At 31.5% G+C, this 20,789-nt stretch overlaps 1 protein-coding gene across 2 annotated transcripts in view; it reads left to right on the top strand.

The window, feature by feature from the left end:
* LOC107445529 (cysteine protease ATG4B) overlaps positions 1-20,789 on the top strand; it is a gene marked incomplete at its 3' end in the record, with an annotated part of 47,105 nt that overhangs the window by 2,131 nt on the left and 24,185 nt on the right. For both annotated transcript variants that reach the window (XM_071180448.1, XM_071180447.1), the window contains 3 exon segments: positions 6,116-6,214; positions 12,687-12,764; positions 17,394-17,492. In XM_071180448.1, coding sequence (XP_071036549.1) covers positions 6,116-6,214; positions 12,687-12,764; positions 17,394-17,492 — 276 coding nt within the window.

The following is a 20,789-nucleotide window of genomic DNA, read 5'->3' as shown; positions in this document are numbered from 1 at the left end:
TTAAGTGTTATAGGTGAGATGAAATGCAATAATCTCGTATTTGAGATCGACTTGCAGAGACTATAACGTTCTTTCAACATTGATGCCTCATGATCGACAGTGTCTCTGCTTGCATACATAATTTTTATATTCCCATCTGAAATTTTACAAGCCACTTCAAAAAACGATTTTGCATCAACGACAACTTCTCTACCTTGCAATACAGCTCTCCAAACTACATTTTTGATGGTGCCACCTATTCCATCAACGGCACCTTTCCCATGAGCTGTTTCGAAGAATGACCAGTCAGCATCAATGTTGAAATCTTCTTTGTGACAGGTCAAATTTGCGAATATAAATTGATTTTTGAATTGACTGGCAGCTCCATCAGACCAGTAATGTACTTTTTTAGTTGTACATTTCTTTTGTTCCATTAGATGAGATAAAATTTTTTTATTAAAAACTTGCACACTATCTTTATTGTGTGAATAGTCATCAGTGATAACGGCATAGGACTGATGGTTTAAAGAATTATTTCTACCATCCTTGAAATATGGAACACAAGTGTACACTGTGACGTGGTCTGACGACCAGTGTGCGCTCATGATTTCCCGATCGTGTTTTACTGTATAGTTCTCAGCAAAGTCAATATGCATTATGATTTCATTCTCTGAAAGATTTTCTTTGAAATGACGAAATTCAAAATGTTGTTTGTAAGCATTATAGATGTGTCTTGCAAATGATTGTAGCTGATATCCTATTTCTTCTTTTGTGCTACCTAAATCAGTAACAATTTCTTTTTTAACTGTGAAACCTTGTTCATTTTGTTACCATTGATAAAACTTGACGATGTTGTCTAAATTTTTTTCTGGTATTTTTTCATCAAAATATTTTTTGACACTGCAATCTTGACAGGACCTGTCTATGCAGTCATTGCCTTTTCTTTTTAATGGCATTTTCAACTATCTGCTTTCTTTTTAATGGGGACAGTTTTGATATCATATTTGTTAAAACATCAAGTTTCTTTTGAGGAGATTTTGGTAAAGCATTATTAATTNTCGGATTCCTGAAAGAATCATAGAAATGTTTTCGTGGTATATACACATACAGACTTCTTGGTCTTTCTTTCCAGACGGAAGAACACACTTAGGACGAAGCTCATAAAATTTAGTTTTCCTAATATTTAAATCAGAATTTTCCTTCAAAAATAACTCATATGCTTCTCCAATGCTCATCACTAAATAACGCTTTTGATGTATTTCTCTTCCTTTCTGTCTGTGTCTTTATGGATATCACTTCCTTTTTTTCCTGGACACATACGGCTAATGTCATCTCTAACAAAAAAAATTTTTACTTTTATTTCAGTTTCCGCTGGTAGTTTATCACTTCTTGTTTTTCGAATATTAGTTTCAGTATCTGTTCTTAAAATATGCACTTGTTGCCTTTTCTTTTTAATGGCATTTTCAACTATCTGCTTTCTTTTTAATGGGGACAGTTTTGATATCAAATTTTTAAAACATCAAGTTTCTTTTGAGGAGATTTTGGTAAAGCATTATTAATTTTCTTTACCGCTTCTCCTAAAGATTGTCTGCTAGCCTAGCCTGATGTATTCGTGCTTGATTTTTCAGCTTCTGCTTTTTTCTTTCTACATTTCCTCTGTGCTTTTTTATTTTTTGTTCTTATGTGCTCTTTCTGTTCTTCTGTAAGAACTTTAGAAAATCTGTATTCCTTCTTTTTCTTGCTTTCTTCTAGCTTTATAATTTCATATTTCTCTGCTTCTGCTTTCAATTTCTGTCTTCTCAGTCTGGACCTTTCTGTACTTGTTAATGGCATTAGAAATTTCATAGTTTTACCAACTTAGTTTAGAATTCTATAATCTGTTTCAAGTTTCATAAATTTTAATTAATTATATAATAATCAAATAAATCAACTAGTAAAAATTAAATCCTTTGAAAACTTTAATTTAAAAATTTAATAAAAAAATTTAATTTAATTTAATAGAAAACATCTGCAAATAAACAAGTGCAAAAACTAAATAATTTTGAAAATAATGCTCTATTTTAAACTATGTTCTATTCTAATTAATATTCTATTAACTGTTCTGTTGCCATTATTCCTAACATAATTTAGAACAAATAAAATGCTGCCATAAATTCAAATGTTAAAATGTTTAAAAAATATATATTTTTTAATAAATGTAGAATTTAGACATGTTTTAAACAAAGTAATTTGTCAGTGTAATTGGTCATTAAGAAAATAAGTGGCAACAGAGCAAATTTTATAAGTTTTATAGTTTGTGATATGAATTTCAAGCTTAAATGCTAAATAAAAGTAAGCAAAATTGTATTTTGCAACTTGTCATGTCTGCAACGTTGCAGACATGACCAATTTGAAAATTCTTTAAAAAATATTAAATAGAAAAAATTATAATTTTTTAAAAATCATAATAAAGCAACACTGCAAATAGTCGAAAGAAATCCAATTTTTAAGAAAATAAATCTTTTAACTACTTTGTTTTAATAAAACTTTTTTAAAAAATCATTAAAAAGCAAAATTGTTCTATTATAAGCACCCTATATTTAAATACTGAAATTAAAAATAACGTTTTTACAGTCATTCATTATGCAAATCCAATATATCTCTTAAAATATCATGTTTAATTACAAATATTAAATGTTGCAACTGCAATTTTTTTTCCCTCTCTGTCATTTCCGCAACTTTTCGACCCAATTTTTTCCCATTTTATGCAATTTAAAGAATTTGCATCATTATTAAAAAAAAACTAATTTAATGTTCATAAAATACATTTAATGACCTTAAATTTGATATGCGGTTTATTAAATTTATTGGGAAAAAAATTTTAAGCATGCCAGGCTACAAATAGTATGGAATCACCCCAAACCGAAACATTATTTTCTCTCTCTTCAAACCAGACAATATTTTTTTCTAAATATGAAGAAAAAAACAATTTTTTTTCTTCTTTAAATTACGAAGAGAAAAAAAATGCAACTTTTCCACATTTTTAAAGCATATCAATTTTTCCCTCATCCATAATTAAAAATATTGCTAAGATATTTCACTGCAAACAAAAGAGAGATCATTTGGACTGCAGCTTATCTTTTCATCTGGATGACCCCCCTATAAAAAGCTGAAATGATGTCTTCACACTGAACAATTTCTTCCATTTACTTATAAATTTGAATAATGTACAGCTGGGGCAAAAAAGAGAATATAATCATGGTATCCGCACACCTGAAAAGTCATGAAAATTAATGGAAAGTTATGAATTTCGGTATTGAACAAAATTTGTCATGAAATGCCATGATTTTTACTATTTTTTTAAAAAAAAATCATGGAAAGTCATGGACTTTGGTCGCCGAATTTTTTTAAATAGAATCCCCCTCCCCCCTCAATTTCATCGTGTTCCAAATATCTGAATTCCTAACAAAATCACTACTCACAGTCATATTTTATTAGAATATAAAATGTCTTTATCATTATGTCTATCAAAATGTCTTTATCAAATTATGGTGTTGTTTCGAAAAATGAAAGAAAAAACAGAACATCGTTCTAAAACGAATTATCTTTTAAACTTCTGTGATTTAAGAATTTTTACTATTTATAAATTTTTTTATCAATTTAAATTTCAAGCCAAAGCAAGCCAATCATTGGTGTATTTTTTTTATTTCGAAATGAGAACAGACAAATAAGGAGTATTTCTTTCCTTTCTGATGAACAAGAAAAGTATCTTTAGAATATAGTTCTGCAGAAAAAACAACAACAAAAAAATTTGCTTTTTTATTTTTTTTCCATCTATTTTATTGCTTAACTCTTTCTTTATTCTGTTTTTAAATTTAAAATCTATAAGCATGAAGATACAGAGTATAACAGTTTTGGTTATAATTATCATTTTAATAAATGTTATTATAATACTTTTTTAAATTTAGTGATACGTTTTTGTCGGAGAAAATAGTAACTTCTTTAAGTCATGAAAAATTCTTGGAACTAGTGATGGAAAATCATGAAAAGTCATGAATTTAAAAATCTAAAAAGTAGTAGATACCCTGTGTAATCTTTGAGGTGAAACATTTATACAGACACAGAATCGTGGCAACATTGTCGTTCCGGAGTTCTTGCAGAAAAATTTGCATTTGTGTAGTAACAAATTTTAGTTATTTTTTTCTGCAGAAATATTCTAAAGTTTTATCTTTTCTTCAGAATTATATTCAAAAGTAGGCTTTCTCGCGCATTGGAGTGGAAAAAATACTTGTGATTTTTCTACTCTTTTGATAATAATGAAAAATGAAGAATAATAAATATAAAAAAAAATTTCTGCAAAAATTTTCATTCTAATGTGTTATTGTTTATTCTAATATGTTACATGTTACTATTAATTTCCACATAGTTTTTAAAATCCGATATTTTTTATGCGATATTATTTATTACGACAATCGAATCTGGAAATGAAAACACGCATTTAGTGACCCTTTTCGTCATCCGATGTGCTCGATTTCGCCGTCAATCATTTTTTCATTAGATACTGCTACGAATTTCATGATTTTTTTTTTTAATGTGATGATGATTTACAAAATATGAAACAGGAAATAATCAGAGCCTTTCCCCCTACAAAATGCGAGAGTAACGGCCATAATATTAGAATAAAATAAATATTTTCTTAGATCCAAATGTTTATTATTTTTATTTTTTGAAGTTGACGTTTCTGTTACTTTGAATGAGTAACATATAAATTTGTTATTTTTTAAAGCATCTTGCAGAAAGATATTAGTATTTGAAAGGTATGTTACAGGGTTCAGACACTTGATAGATGATTAATTGCAAATATATCAACTCCATAGGTCATTGTACCGTACCAGTAAACATTGATTTCTTTTGTGAATTGTGGGAGGTTTACTTTAAAGGAGGTATTAACCACATTTTCTATCAAGAGGTGTTAGGGGATGTGAACCTAATAATTGAAAGCGACTAAAAGCTTTCGATTCATCCGTATCATGTGATTAACTTAAATATCTGTGTTATTAGGAAAATTATATTCATTTTTTCTGTATCAACATCTAGAATTATGTATTTATATCAAGATTTTTCATATATTCTTTTTGTATAGAAATTTTTCTTTTTTTGAAGTTTCAGTAAATATCCTTCTAGATAGTTATTTTAGATTTAATTTTTTCTATATCATAGTAAATATTCTAAAAACAATTTGCAGTGTTAGACTTCATTATTGGAGTACTCTTTCCAGGATTTTTCTTCTAAGGATTTCATAACAAGAAGTTTTTTCAGGATAGAGGTGGCAACCCTATACCTCAACCTGGAGGGCCAGTCCCCTGATATAATACCCAGGGGCAAGGTGCCTGGTTATACCCCCACACCCTTATCTTGAAATAGATTTGAGACAGTAAGGAGTTTTACTTACTTAGGATCAATTATTACTATTGACTACAGAATGACTCCTGAAATAAAAAACCAACTCTATCTGGGCGGAGAAGATTTATTAAATTTAGGTTTCTTTCTAGAAAAATAAGGTTCTTAATCTACAAAACTCTTGTCAGACCAGTCTTGAAATACGCTTCTGAGGGTTGGACCATGACAAAAACTCAGAAAATTTTATCGCAATATTTGAGAGAAGGATTTTGCAGAGTATACTTGGTGGTGTAAATGAAAACAGTATTGGATAAGGAGATTTAACTTTGAACTGTACAAAATTTATAAACAACCCGATATTATTAAGTACAAAAAATAAATATAATGAATTGGATAGCCCACATGATTCGATTGAGTGATGACCATACAATAAAAAAGATGTTGCTTTTTAAACCTACTGGAACAAGAAATCGAGGAAGGTTGAGATGGGCTGACTAGGTGGAGTCTGATTTTCTTGCAATGAATGAAAAGAATTGGAAATAAATCGGAAGTGATTATGAGAAATATTCAGAGGAAGATATGGGCTGTCTGTCCAACTATAATGATAAGAGTATCCTTCCTGTTAATGCACAACTCTCATAAACGGGCATTTTTTCCCGGTCCCAAGAATGTCTATTTAACCGAGGTTTCACTGTATTTGGTTTTCAACTATTATTCATGTTTTGTTCATAATTAGTTTTAAATATATTCTTTTCAGCTTGTATAGCCTATGAACCATGTCTTCTTGATTATGTTGAGTTTAAAAGAGTTACAGAACCAATCTGGCTGCTGGGGAAAAAATATAATATACAAACTGGTAAGATTTTATTTATAATATTTTTTTTATTATCATTCAATATTTATAGCTTTATTTATTATCCGCTTTGTTGACAGTTTTGTGACATTAAGAAAATAAGTTAATTTTGAAAAGAAAAAAAGCTGTAGATATTAAGATAGATTAATTAGATAGACAATTTTTTTAATTTAATTTTTTGTTTATTTTTCGGGAACTCGGGAACACTCATTTTACACTCTGTTAAGAAAAAAAAAAATAGTTGAATTTTCTTGCATCTGTCTAACATAAAAGTACCCATTCTAAGTAAAAGTATCATGATTTATTTTACTTGTTACTCTGATTCTGGTGAATTAAAGTAATTTTTTACAAAATATTATTTGAATATAATAAATTATAAACTGAATATGTTATGATTTGTTATGTGTCTGCACCTGTTTTTTTAGATTTCTCTTGTCAACATCTGTGAAAATAACTGCCCCCCTTGTCCTGGCAGAATCACGTCGGCAGAATGTTCTTACAGAAAGATTTTTCGTTTGAAAATTAAAATTTTTTCTTTTCTACAGAAATTTGCACGTAATGTTCAAATCATGCATTTAGATAATCTAGTTTTAGAGCAAGATTGGGGAAAGGGAAGAAGAGAGGCTTGCTTCTACGTAAGGGAGGAGCAGGGGCGGATCTGCTTAAGGGCTTTTTGAGCTGCAGCCCTGGGTCCCATGGATACAAAGGGCCCCAGTCCCCACTGAAAACAATAGGTGATATTTTGAATTAAAAAAAATATCTAATATTTAAAAAAAAACTATTATAAGGTTGGCGACCCTGAGATCAATCAACCCATGCATGTGCTCGTCTATCGAACGGAAAGGGGAATTACCCGGCGCTTGTTTTTGGTCAGAGTATTTTTTTGCGTCTATTACGAGGGACTTCCCGCAGCACCACTTAACGCCCAACGTAATTTTTTTTCCCGCACTCTCCGTTCTCTTTGTCAAAGTGACAAACTTGTTTAGTTTACTAATAATTGTCTTGACTACCAGCAACCCTCTCATCCCACTGAAATTTATATTGGCGTTCAGCAAGAGGACGGTAATACCGAGGCGGAAAGAAATTTAGAGAATATTAAGTTTGAGAAATATGTTGACGTGGGCTTGTGGTCAGAATTGCTAAATAATGATTTTATTAATGACATACTCTCACATGAAATGACTGANATTGGGGAAAGGGAAGAAGAGAGGCTTGCTTCTACGTAAGGGAGGAGCAGGGGCGGATCTACTTAAGGGCTTTTTAAGCTGCAGCCCTGGGCCCCATGGATACAAAGGGCCCCAGTCCCCACTGAAAACAATAGGTGATATTTTGAATTAAAAAAAAATATCTAATATTTAAAAAAAAACTATTATAAGGTTGTCGACCCTGAGATCAATCAACCCATGCATGTGCTCGTCTATCGAACGGAACGGGGAATTACCCGGCGCTTGTTTTTGGTCACAGTATTTTTTTGCGTCTATTACGAGGGACTTCCCGCAGCACCGCTTAACGCCCAACGTAATTTTTTTCCCCGCACTTCTGTTCTCATTGTCAAAGTGACAAACTTGTTTAGTTTACTAATAATTGTCTTGACTACCAGAAACCCTCTGATCCCACTGAAAATTGTATTGGTGTTCAGCAAGAGGACGGTAATACCGAGGTGGGAAGAAATTTAGAGAATATTAAGTTTGAGTTTGAGAAATATGTTGTGGACAGAATTGCTAAATAATGATTTTATTAATGACATATTCTCACATGAAATGACTGACTTTCAAAATAAAGATCCGAAAAATATATATTCAGCTTCAATAAAGAAATACAAATAACAAAACAGAACATTTTCAAATAGGTATTTCATTAAGAAAATGAAAAATGGTCAATCACTGGAAAGATCGTGGTTATGTTATTCAACCAGAGTTGGTACTGTTTTTTGTTGACTTGCAAACTTTTTTCTAAAATTCCTTCTCAATACACAACCGGATTTTCTGATTGGAAACACATAGGAACTTGTTTAGAAAATCATGAAAATTCTAATGAACATAAGAAATCAATGTTAGTGTGGGTGACACGAAAAGAAAATAGATCTGTTTTAGACAAGCATCTTCAGAAGCAATTAAGAAAAGAAACAGAATATTATCACAATGTCCTAAAACGGGTTATTGCAGTAGTCAAATTTTTAAGTACAAGGTGCTTAACATTTAGTGGTTCCGAGGAAGTATTTGGTTCTCCACATAATGGTAATTTTATGGGTGCTCTGGAGCTATTGGCAGAGTTAGATCCATTCATTTGTGAACGCATTGAACAACAAGAGCTGCGACCAAAACCAATAATATTGTACTTATCAAAAACAGTATGTAAGGAAATAATTGAGATTATCGGCCGACAGATAATTAAACAAATTATAACTCAAATAAATAACGACAACACATAGTATTATTTAATTGTGATGGATTCTACTACAGATCTATCTCACAATGATCAGCTTGCTATTGTATTACGATACTGTTTTCGGGGAAAAGTGTATGAAAGATGTGTATTCTTCATTAAAATTAGTAGTCATACTGGCTTACATTTATTTAATATTCTACAAGACTTTTTAGAAACAAATGGACTACTACTAGATAATTGTAGGGGACAATCTTATGACAATGTTGCTAATATGGTGAGTCACTACAATGGTGTACAAGCACTATTAAAACAAAAAAATAAATCTGCAGATTATATGCCATGTGCTGCGGATTCTTTTAACCTAGTTGGTGAAGAATCTGTTAAGGTTGCAACCAAAATTGTGAACTTTTTTGGAGTAGTACAAAAAATATACTTTTTCATTTCTACTTCAACTTATAGGTAGGAACTGTTAAATCGTGAAACAAAACTCAAATTTACCTCAAAAGTTTAAAAGTTTAAGCCAGACCAAATGATCTTGTCACTATGATGCTGTCAAAGCTTTGAACAATAATTATGATGACATTATGAAAGTTTTCGAAAGTTTCAGCTAAAATGAGGATGAGAAAGTTGATTTCCGGAAAGAGGCACGAAATTTATTCAATAAAATGGCGAAACTCAGTACTGCAATTTTGATTATTTTTTGGGAAACCAATTTAGGGGAGATTTAATTTAGTTGATAAAAAAATACCGATCCCTGGTTTAGATATTTGTGAAGGCAACAAGTTAATTGCGTCATTAAAAAACTTCGTGAATAACACCAATCAGNTGAAAGTTTTCGAAAGTTTCAGCGAAAATGAGGATGAGAAAGTTGATTTCCGGAAAGAGGCACGAAATTTATTCAATAAAATGGCGAAACTCAGTACTGCAATTTTGATTATTTTTGGGGAAACCAATTTAGGGGAGATTTAATTTTGTTGATAAAAAAATACCGATCCCTAGTGTGGGAATAGACTACAATGACATGAACAAGAGACGCATTACTCCAAAATTTTCAGATAAGTCTACAGATAAATTCTCAGTATACGGAGCAAAAAAATTTAAAAGAGAGGCGCTAAACGTTGCGTTGGATAAGCTGTTTATGGATTTAAATAAAAGGAGCCAAGTCTATGAGATGTATAGCAAGAAATTCAAATTTTTTAATGGATTTATAAGACAAAAATATGGTGAACATAGATCTAGACAGTGAACGTAATATTATTGATTATTATCCAGATGACGTAGACGAGCATTTAGTGAATGAGTGCATTCAGTTAAAATCTTATTTACTTCAGTCTATGCCAGGGTCTTACACCTCTTGCAGTGAAATTTTTATTCTAATTTAGGAAAAGAAACTTGTTGGATGTTTTCCCAAATTGCTATAATATCTTAAAGATTTTTTTAACTTTGCCAATCACTAGCTGTGAAGCAGAGCGATCTTTCTCTAGGATGTAATATATAGAAAGCAAATATAGTACAACAATGTCGAACCATCGACTATATAATTTATCAGTTCTTTCCATAAATTGTGATTTACCGAAGGACTTACAATGTGATGGGCAAATAAAGGAATTTGCAGCACAAAAATGCAGAGAGGTTGCTTTATAATTTATATGACATAACTACACATAACCTGTCAATTTCTTTTGCAATAATGTTGTACAGTAGCTGTTTGTATACACAAATTAAAATAAATATATAAAAAATAAATAAAATTATTATATTGTCCTATTTTTTTTCTATATACTTATCTACATCACTATAGAAAAAAGTTTTTTGACAAAATGGCTTGTAAGGCCCCTAAGTAGTTTCAGCCCAGGGCCCCACAAATTCACGATCCGCCCATGGGGAGGAGTATGAGCAGAATGATTCATGGAACAGTTAAAAGCGTAAAGAAGTGAAAGACGACACAATGTCAGAGGACTGAAAAAGCAGTTTGGAGAAATGAAATTTGAGTCCACTATAACTGAATTACCTATTTACCAGTTGGCAGGGTTGCCACTCCACAGGGAGTACAGGAAAAACCTGGAAAGTACAGGGAATCACCTAAAATAATGGGGAAAATGCAGGGAATTTTGATTCTTACAAACTGAGAATTTTATTTCTTATTTTAGTTTTTTTAAAGACCACTCAAAGCGCAATCTATGAGATATTTAAGGATGATATTTCAGCTGTACTAAGCTAGTTCATTTACTATAGCATTATTTGTTTTACTAATGCATAGCTGCTCCTTTAAGTTTTTCCAGCAGTTAAGACTAGTGTAGCTAGACGGGAGTACCTAGACACGAGAGTATAGCCACTCAAGAACACAGTGATTCCTCTTAATACGGCATAAGAAATTAAGAGAATTTGCAGACTTGCTCGATTATCTCTAGAACTACTGGGCAGATTTTGATGTGTACATACATTGATCTAAAACAAATAACTATTGTAATACACACGCACGATCGTTGGAGTCGGAAGGTATGAAGAATAAAAAACAAAATGGGTTGATAGGCGGTATGGTCCCCTCTTACAAATATACATGCCTTGGCATGCGATTTCATGAAATAAGGCTGTTTATCATTTTCTATGGCAATGGGTCCCACTCGTTCAGCAGCATTGTTTTCATTCCCTGGATGGTTCTTGGAGGGGGGTTGCGAAATTCATGTGTCCTCCACAGAGTGTTTCAGACATGCTCTATAGCAGTGTTTCCCAAAGTGTGGTACGCGTACCCCCAGGGGTACGGGGACAGTTTAGCGGGGGTACGCGTTCCTACACGAAATATCTTGCAACAAACGAAAATTTCAAAAATTTTTATTTAAAAACAAAGCTAGCCAATAAAATTTACGATTACGTATTTTTCTATTGGTTACTTTTTTGAAGAGTTAACAGTTAATAATTAGTGGTGTCAGCAGCCAGTTGTGTTTTTTAACTTTTGAGCAATTTTTTTATAGTAAAAAATACATTCATTTTTTAATGGTGGTACACAGAGTTGCGAAAAATTTAGAAAGGGTACACAAAAGTCATAAGTTTGGGAAACACTGCTCTATAGGGTTGCGGTCTGGAGATTTGGCTGGCCAATCCATCCGGCGATTATCCTCACTCTTATGAAATTCGCAGACCGGAAGAGCTCTATGTGGCCTCGCATTATCATCGATTAAAATGAATTCAAGGCCAACTGCACCCCTGAACTTAAGACTCCTAGTCCTCATCTACATACCTCACACCTGTCACAGAGCCTCTATCAAAGACATGGAGAGCTGTGCGGCCATCCAACGTGATTCCTACCCAAACCATTAAACCTGCTCAGCCATAATGGTCAATTTCGCCAACATTGGAGGGGGTAGGTAGCAGGTCCCCGGTTCACTCTATATGAATGTACATTGAGAATTGGTGTTTAAACTGAAACAGCACTCGTCACAGTGAAGAGAACGAACACCCATTGATCCATACTCCAATCTCTCTGCACCGTGCTGAACGGACTCTCCTGTTCATAGAAGTGAGCGGGACACAAACAGCAGGTCTTCTTGCAAACAATCCTCTCTCGTGGAGTCGTTTTGAAACAGTCACTCTCAATACACTGGTTCCTGTGGCTGCATACGAGTCACGAGAGGGCTGAGAAGCCCCTCTGTTACACCTCGCTATAATGGACAAATGGTGATCTTCTCTGGTCATCGTGGCTCTTGAACGACCAGGCTTCCTCTCGATGGATCCGGTATCCTGAAACTGTTCCCATAAGTTACAATTGGGCTTTAAATTGAACTCTCTACAAATCTGGATCCCATCATCTAACTGTTTACTCGTTTTTACTCTTACAATTTGAATTTAACCTATCGCTACAAATTAAGTGTACGATATGCAAGATTTTCATTTTGTCTAGAAGCAGGGTTTTACATTCATTTGAGTTCTTTGCTTAATTTATTTCACCAGTGTATAGGCAACCTTGCATTTGAAATATCTAAATGGGAGTATGGATGGGACCATTACAATGGAGTGTTCACTGTAGCAGGGTTCAACTATTATAATATTGTTTCAAATATTGCATTACAAATGACTAATCATTTTTTAGGTGATGATTTTGAGAAATTAAATAAAGATATGCAGAGCCTGCTGTGGTTTACTTACAGAAAACAGTTTCTTCCCATAGGTGAGTACGGTAAAAATTTATTTATTTTTGGAAATTTTTTAATAATCTTAAAATTATATTTCTAAGTTTTGGTGTTACTCCCAAGTAACTAAGTTAACTTGTAATATCTACACAATTTAAAAACTTTATTTTATTTTTAAATGAATAGAAATCTATTTTAAAAAGGATGAATTTTTGTATCAACAATTTGTTTTTTTTAAACACAAAAGACAATGGGATTTCCCCCCAAAAAGTAAATGAATAAGAAATAGTTGAATTTTCATGTACCTGGCTTACTAAAAAGTACCAAATGTAATTCACAGGGTTGCCAGTTCACAGGGAAAACCTGAAAAATTCAAGGAATTTAAAAATCACCAAAATTAACAGGGAATTTTATTTTTTATTTTTGTCTCTTAAAAAATGGTGACCACTCAAAGGGCAATCTATGAGATATTTAAAGATGATAGTTGAGCTATATTGAATTATTTCATTTACTATAACATTATTTGTTTTATGTTGAGGTGTTTCTTATTTCTCCTAGTTTTTCCAGCTACTAAGACTAGCATCGTTATCCTAATATAGTTCACAAGAACTCAGTAAATATGTGTTTCCTTTTAATATATATATATGTATGTGCAGGGAAATTTTTTTCTCTCCAGATTTGTGAATTCAGAATATATGCAACCCTAATCAGTTAACATATCAAGTCACTAACCAGGGGTCTGTCCAAATTTACTACCGTATAGCGGTACCTTCACAAATTTAACTTTAGGAAAAACAGTAGTTTCACGAAATACTTTTTCTTAAAATTTTATTTCTGTATCCCGTAGGAAATGATAAATCCATTTTTTTGTGTTGATTTTTAATGTAATTTTTAATTTTCACAAATTATATCTAAATTTTCAGAAAATAGGTACCTCTCAGAAAAACCTAGACAAACCCCTGCTAACAGCTAGAACCGTTGTGGGAAGGTGCCAAAGATTCTTTAGAAAGTCCAGATTATTTCTTGTGCATCTCAACAAAACATTAGGTTTTTGGTCATCCAAAGTAAACTGCTGAGGAAGTTTCAAAGCACACAGTGAAAGGATTTTCAAGATAGAAAAATCGCTTACTGATAATCTGAATGTTTACTCAGTAGTTATATTTTGTAATTTCATCAGATTAAGGCAGAGCAAAAACCTAAACATCAGCTCCCCAGAGTCACGAAAACTGAGATAGGGCACGGTAGGACTCTCACGCCACTAAGTTTAGTTTGTTTTTTTTGCGCAACAGAATTTATAGCATTATAAATGTCAATGAGAATTTATCGCCAACCAAAATTTTCAGAGCAAATTAAAGCTAGCAAGAGTCCTTATATTTTAACTGAAGCTCTATGTTGGACTACAATACTATTGTGATCATAGCAAGATTATTAGCGAAAGTAATTCAACTCCTCCTAATTTCCAACCACTTTTTGATTTACTAAAGCGCGATTCATAAAATTCAGTCAATTTTATGGCCAAATTATATTTTGACGGCTTTGAAATTAGCTAGAATGATGAAATTTCAACTGGAGCTATGTGTATGATGATAATTCAATTATTTTGTAAATGATGCTAGCAAAATTTATTGCCTATTGCAAGTTTTACAATTGTTACAAAGTGTTACAAATTGCAAGTTATTAATAATAAAAATTACATTTTAAAAAAACAACACTCATTAAGATTTAGAGTGATATCATTTATCAATAATAGTGTATTAAATATAGTACATATACTATGTTTTATATTAAATATAGCATATCATATAGAATTATCATTTTGACAATTTAAGGAAACTATTTTGATATAAAAATAATATGTATTTCTTATTAAATTGAACTGTATTTATAGTTCGTCTATGGTAAGAGTCTGAGGCCGTCTGTTGTTATGGAAAAAGAATAGCAAATTTCAGGGAGGGTAGCATCTCTTCATTCTAGGACTAACACAATAGACTGGAGAAAACCTTTCTTTCGCCGACCCGAGCCAAAACCTGTCCTTAACAATGTCCCCTACTTGAAATAGTTATACTTCGTTACCATAGTCACCGCTACGAGTTCGGACGAATGGGTAGGGGAGTTCTTACTTTAGATAAACTGTATGTGCTTTAGTAACTCTAAAAATTGCGTGTGCAAAATTCTTGACGCAGCATGAAAGTTACTAATTATTTTAATAACCTGAAATTAACCTGAAAATAATTTTATTGTAGAACAAAGAATCTTGAAATTGATCTTTAAAGAAAAATTTTGAACATTTTTATATTTATTTCATAGGATATCTTGCTTCATGATCCAGATCTTTATTTTTAATTTATACAAAATTTAATGTAATTGCTTTTTAACTTAAAAATTGGGGGGAAAATGCTAGTTTATATTTCTATAAAAAGACAGAATAATCAGTTAAGATTTCATCAATGTAAAAAACAAACTAAAAGATTAATACAAACACACAGACACTGAAGAAATACTTGAAATCTCAAGTTCCAAAACTATTAAAAATATATATATATTTATATATAAACAAAAATAAATACAATGCATAAATCCAAATGATGAGAAATCATCATACCTAATTAAAATTAGTGAATAAACAGTATTTGTTTTGAGATTTTGTAGGCTGAAATATAACGAATTATTTGTCATAGTACCAATGTTTTGATTTTCTTTTCCCAGCCGAGAGACACATGCCGAGAACAGCAAATTGATGTGCTAAGCTTTTTAAATATATAACTTTCTTTTTCGTTTGCAAAATTTTCTACTAGAAATAATTTATAACAAGAAAAGTAACTTTGTATAAAATAAAAAAAATTACCAATTTATTCTGCATATTGCAGCATAAATAACTGGATAAAAGTGACAGCTATGATAATTTTTTAAATCTAATTATTTCTCAAAAGAAATGGTTTTTTTTTACCATATATTTATGTATAACAGAACAGTGATGATTAATTTGTTTAAAGGAAAGAAAAAGTATACAAATCTATAATTTTGATGTTTTGCCAGATAAAAAATGCAATCAAAATTTTGTTTTATTTTGGAAATGTAGCAAACCATCCAGTCTAATGAAGTTTACAGGAACTCTAGCTTTTACAAATGTAATACAATTGATTATTCAGATAAAACAATAAGAACTTAAAACAAAAATCTAACAGATGAAGATAATGTATGACAGGGCTCGAAAAAACTCAGAAATTCTGATTTCTCAAAAATCAAGCCATCCCCAAGGACGGCTTGTCCAACAATGTACCCATTCTCCTTTGACACTAACCCGCAGCTCCTAAATAAATAAAATATAATTTTCTCTTATTTATTACAAACTTTTATGTAAATTGCATAATGAATTAGTAGTTACTAGGATTACAAATACTAGGATTACATCATACAGTAATAGAAGAAATACTAGGTTGCTAATATTGAAACCTAGTATTTCTTTTATGAAATAATTTATTTCTTTTATGAAATAATTTAAATGACAAAGGTCAAGTTATCTGGACAAGAACTTTCGAGAAGACAAGTGGCAGCAAGGAGAAATCAACAGTGACGTCACGAGCTGGGCGGTATGTGATCAGAGGAATTGTTGATTTCTTTGTTAGAAGTCCAAATGCACAGAGCACTTTACTGATTATGTGAGCGTGCACATTTGGTTTGACGAAGGAATTAACAGGATTTATAAATATTAAAAAAAATTTACTAAACTCAAAAAATAAGATTGTCAACATACCTGAAAACCATTTTTATTGAAAATAATCTGTTTGTTTATTCATTTTTTTGACTGTCATTTTTTTTGTCATTTTCATTTTTGAATGGTGCTCCACCCATCCACTACAAACACTCTTATCCCGTGTTTTAATCTACAGAAAAAATTTATAATGCTTGTGACTAGGACTGGGCTATAAAGCGATATATCGAGACATATCGATTTAACGCATATATCGGCAAGACGATACAGCAACTTTCATTCAAGGCGATGCATCAGAAATCTGATTTAAGCTGTCGAGTAAAGGCAACGAACGCAAAACGATATAGCGATATAAGACACGCAAGGATATAAGATAACGATATAGCGATATAAGACTCTTCTCTTACGTTCCGATGNGTAAATGAAATTCAAAAATACTATATCGCGATGCAAAACTGACGATGCATCACGATATATAATTTCTAATATCGCCCAGTCCTACTTGTGACTCATAATCAGCTTTTAACATGAAGGAATGTTACATCTTCTTAAGAGATGAGGGAAACAATTCTACGTAAGCAAAAATCAGGATTTGTTGAATTTGCCACAAATCCTAATATTGATTTTTACATTTTGCTTAACTGCCTGCATAATTTAGGAATAAAATTATGTCAAATCTTTGTAAATACTTTTTAACTTACTAATTACGTGACAATGCAAATTTCAGACTTATAATTATTGAAGTGTTGGGATAATATTTCTATGTACATTATTGAGTAATACAATGTGTTATTTTATTTCCCCTTCAATAATAGCATACATTGGAGTAAATATTTTTTTTTTAAATTTAGTGTTATATATTAATAAATTGTGTTATTTCAAAAAATAGTTTGCTATACATTCAATTAGTTTATTGTCAAGAAAAATAGAATGAAATTAATTTTTTTTATTGAAGGAGAGTCTAATCTGACATCTGATTCTGGATGGGGTTGCATGCATCGATGCGGCCAAATGATAATGGCACAGGCCATGACGAGGAGACATCTTGGAAGAGGTTATATTGCTTTGCATTTCTTAGATGTTTTAATCAACTTATTAACGGGTGCTTTTTAAGTTTTTTTTTTTTTAAAAAAATTGATTTTGGTTCAGTAAAATTCTAAAAACAAGTAAAAATCTCCTAAATTGAAAATACTCACTGTCTTTACATGGGCCCATTTTTTGTTGTTCCCACTGTGAAGAAAACAATTTTATTTTTTTTTAATAATTGAAGCAGAAAGCAAGTGAAAAAATTTTGTTAAGAAAGATTTGAACACTACCAAGGTTTTTATAGAAAATAGTCTTAAATAGGGAAGACAATAAAAGACATCTCAGAGTTTCCAACCACAGGGGCCCAGTGACAGAATCACAGCGACATTGTCACAGTACTTTACAGGGTTCTTGCAGAAATTTTTTTTTTGAAAAGTAAAAATTTTTACTTTTCTTTTCTACAGAAATATATACGTAAAATTTGAGTCACGCATTTAGATAATAAAATTTTTTGCACACTCAAATGACGGCGACAATGTCGTTAAACGACGAAACGTTTCGATCGCATCTCGGGCTGTGCGTCGGCCGTATTCTGACGTGTTTCGAACGATATGGAAAATTCGAATCGAGCATTACAGTTCGTTTACTTTTTTATTTGAGACCACGGTTCTGTCGACTTTTTGGCAGTCGTTGCTATTCATTTCTGCACAGTTTTAAAATGCGATACTTTTTATACAATATTATTTACGACGACTCGATCTCGAAACGAAACATCCATTCAAGTGACCCCTCTTTTGGGAGTCCGTTTCGCAAGATTTCGTTGTCTATCTTTTTTCGGCAATCAATACTATGCATTTCGTGATTTTTAATTATTTTTTATTGTGATGATTATTAACAAAATACGTAGAAGGAAGTCATTAGTTTGGTTCCCCCCTCCCAACCGATAATATGAAAATAAAATATTATTACTCGTCCAATTAAAAAATATAGGGTATCTGCACACCTGGAAAGTCATGAGAAATCATGGAATGTCATAAATTTCGGTACTGAACAAAATTTGTCATAAAATATCATGATTTTGACTATTTTTTAAAAAAAATCATGGAAAGTCATGGATTTAGGTCGCCAAAAAATCTAATTTTTAAAATGGAATCCCCCCCCTCCTTCCGATTTCATGTTGTTCCGAATATCTGAATTTGTAACAAAATCCTCACTCACAGTCATATTTTATTAAAATATAAAATGTTTTTATCATGTTCTTTAAAAATTATGGTGTTTTTTCAAAAAATGAAAGAAAAAACATTTCTAGAGCTAAATATCGTTTAAACTTCTGTGATTTCAGAATTTTTGTTATTATTTATTTATTTTTTATTTCATCAATTTAAAATTCTAGCTGAAGCAAGCCAATCATTGACTAATTTTTTTAATTCTGAAATGAGAACAAAAAAACTCTGGAGTATTTCTTTTCGATGAGCAAGAAAAGTATGTTTAGAATATAATTCTGCAGGAAAAAAGGGAAAAAAATTATTTGCTTTTGTATTTTTTTCAGCCATTTTATTGTTTCAACTCTTTCATTACTCTTTTTTAAAATCTATAAATATGAAGATGCAGAGTATAACAGTTTCGGTTATACCTATCAATTCAATTAATGTTATTGTAAAGCTTTTTTAAATTTATTGTTGTGTTTTGGTCGGAGTAAATAGTAACTTCGTTAAGTCATGAAAAGTTCTTGGAATTAGTCATGGAAAGTCATGAATTTGAAAATCTAAAATGCAGTAGATACCCTGTATATATAGTGAACAGAGTGCTTTTGTTATTTTAAATTACAAACATGTATGCTTGTTATTATTAAAATACAGAAAGATATTAGTGCTCGAAAGAGATCTGCCCTTCACCATTATGCCCCCCCCCCTCCATAACAGGTCTGAATATTTTCTGCCACACCCCTTCTCTCTGTGTGCAGAATCGCGGCCTCATTGTCGCAGAATGTTACTGATTTCTTGCAGACAGATTTTTCTTCTGGGAAGTAAAACATTTTGGGTTTTTTTTCTCCAAAAATTTTAGAAAGATTTTTTTTTTCTCTGCAGAATTATATTCAAAATGTGCATTTCTTTCGCATGAGAGGGGAAAGAAATGGTTGTGAATTTTCTATTTTCAATTGAGAAATAAAAATTCAATAATGACTGGCTGCAGCGAAATATAAAATGGATAATAAATATATATGTATTTCAAAATCATCAAAGTTTAACGGATGGTTCGTGCTCTAAAGAAATTCTTCTCACGCTTAAGTGTTCTTTCTTTTCATTTTTTTTAAAGGGACACATCTTTTATATTTTTGTAATAAAATGTGACTGTGAGTGGGGATTTTGTTACAAATTCCGTTGTATAGCAAAAGAATTAATCCAAGCGATGCATCTTCCCTTTTTTTTTTATAAAATAGGTTGAATGAAATCTATGGAATATTTTTAATGTGTAATGCACGTGAAAATTTTAAACTTGCATTTTAGTCTTTATTTTATCGCTCACGACGAGCACCGATTCCGTCGTGAATACGTGTAGTGTTTCGATAATTCCCCCTCCCCCGGAAATAAATCGCTACGAATTTTAATTTAAAAAATCATGAGAATGTCAATAATAGTATCTGAGCCAGGAAAAACCCCAAGATTATTATTATTTTTTTGAAAAATGCCGATATTATTACAAAATGCAGGGTTCGAATCCCTTATTCGAGAAGTGACTCTTAAACTCGCCCGATTTCCACCGATATCGTCTTCAATCCTTATGGTGTTTCGATTGTTCTTTAGACAGTTATTGCTACGAATTTCCACTTTTTAAAAAAAAATCCTAAATGTTTTTTAAACAATCGTATTACACGCGAAATTTGTCACTTATTTGATAATTACTTTTTTAATGTGGAGGTTTCAGCATTTTTAGGGCAGTTATTGCTACCGATTACCTCAGGGTTTTTAAAATTCTGATTATTTCTCAGTTAATATTATTTCTGCATGTAAAATTTGAATCGTGCATTTAAATAATAACTCACTTTCTGATGCAAATCCCAATATACGCCAATAATATCGAAAATCCATGTTGCTTTAATGGTATTTTTGACAGTTATTGATTTTGACGTGATTTTTAAAATCCGATATTTTTAAAATACGATGTTTATTACAGCAACTGAATCTCGAAACGAAACATGCATCTGAGTAACCCCTTTAAAAGAGACTGATTCACGTAATTTCGTCGTCGATCTTTTTTTCGGTAGTTGCTGCAACAGATTTCACGATTTTTAATTAGCTTTTTTTTAATGTGGCGATGATTTACT

Source organism: Parasteatoda tepidariorum, chromosome 4 (genome assembly GCF_043381705.1).
Source record: "Parasteatoda tepidariorum isolate YZ-2023 chromosome 4, CAS_Ptep_4.0, whole genome shotgun sequence".
Taxonomy (NCBI): Eukaryota; Metazoa; Arthropoda; class Arachnida; order Araneae; family Theridiidae; genus Parasteatoda; species Parasteatoda tepidariorum.
This window is presented reverse-complemented; position numbering and strand designations above follow the sequence as displayed.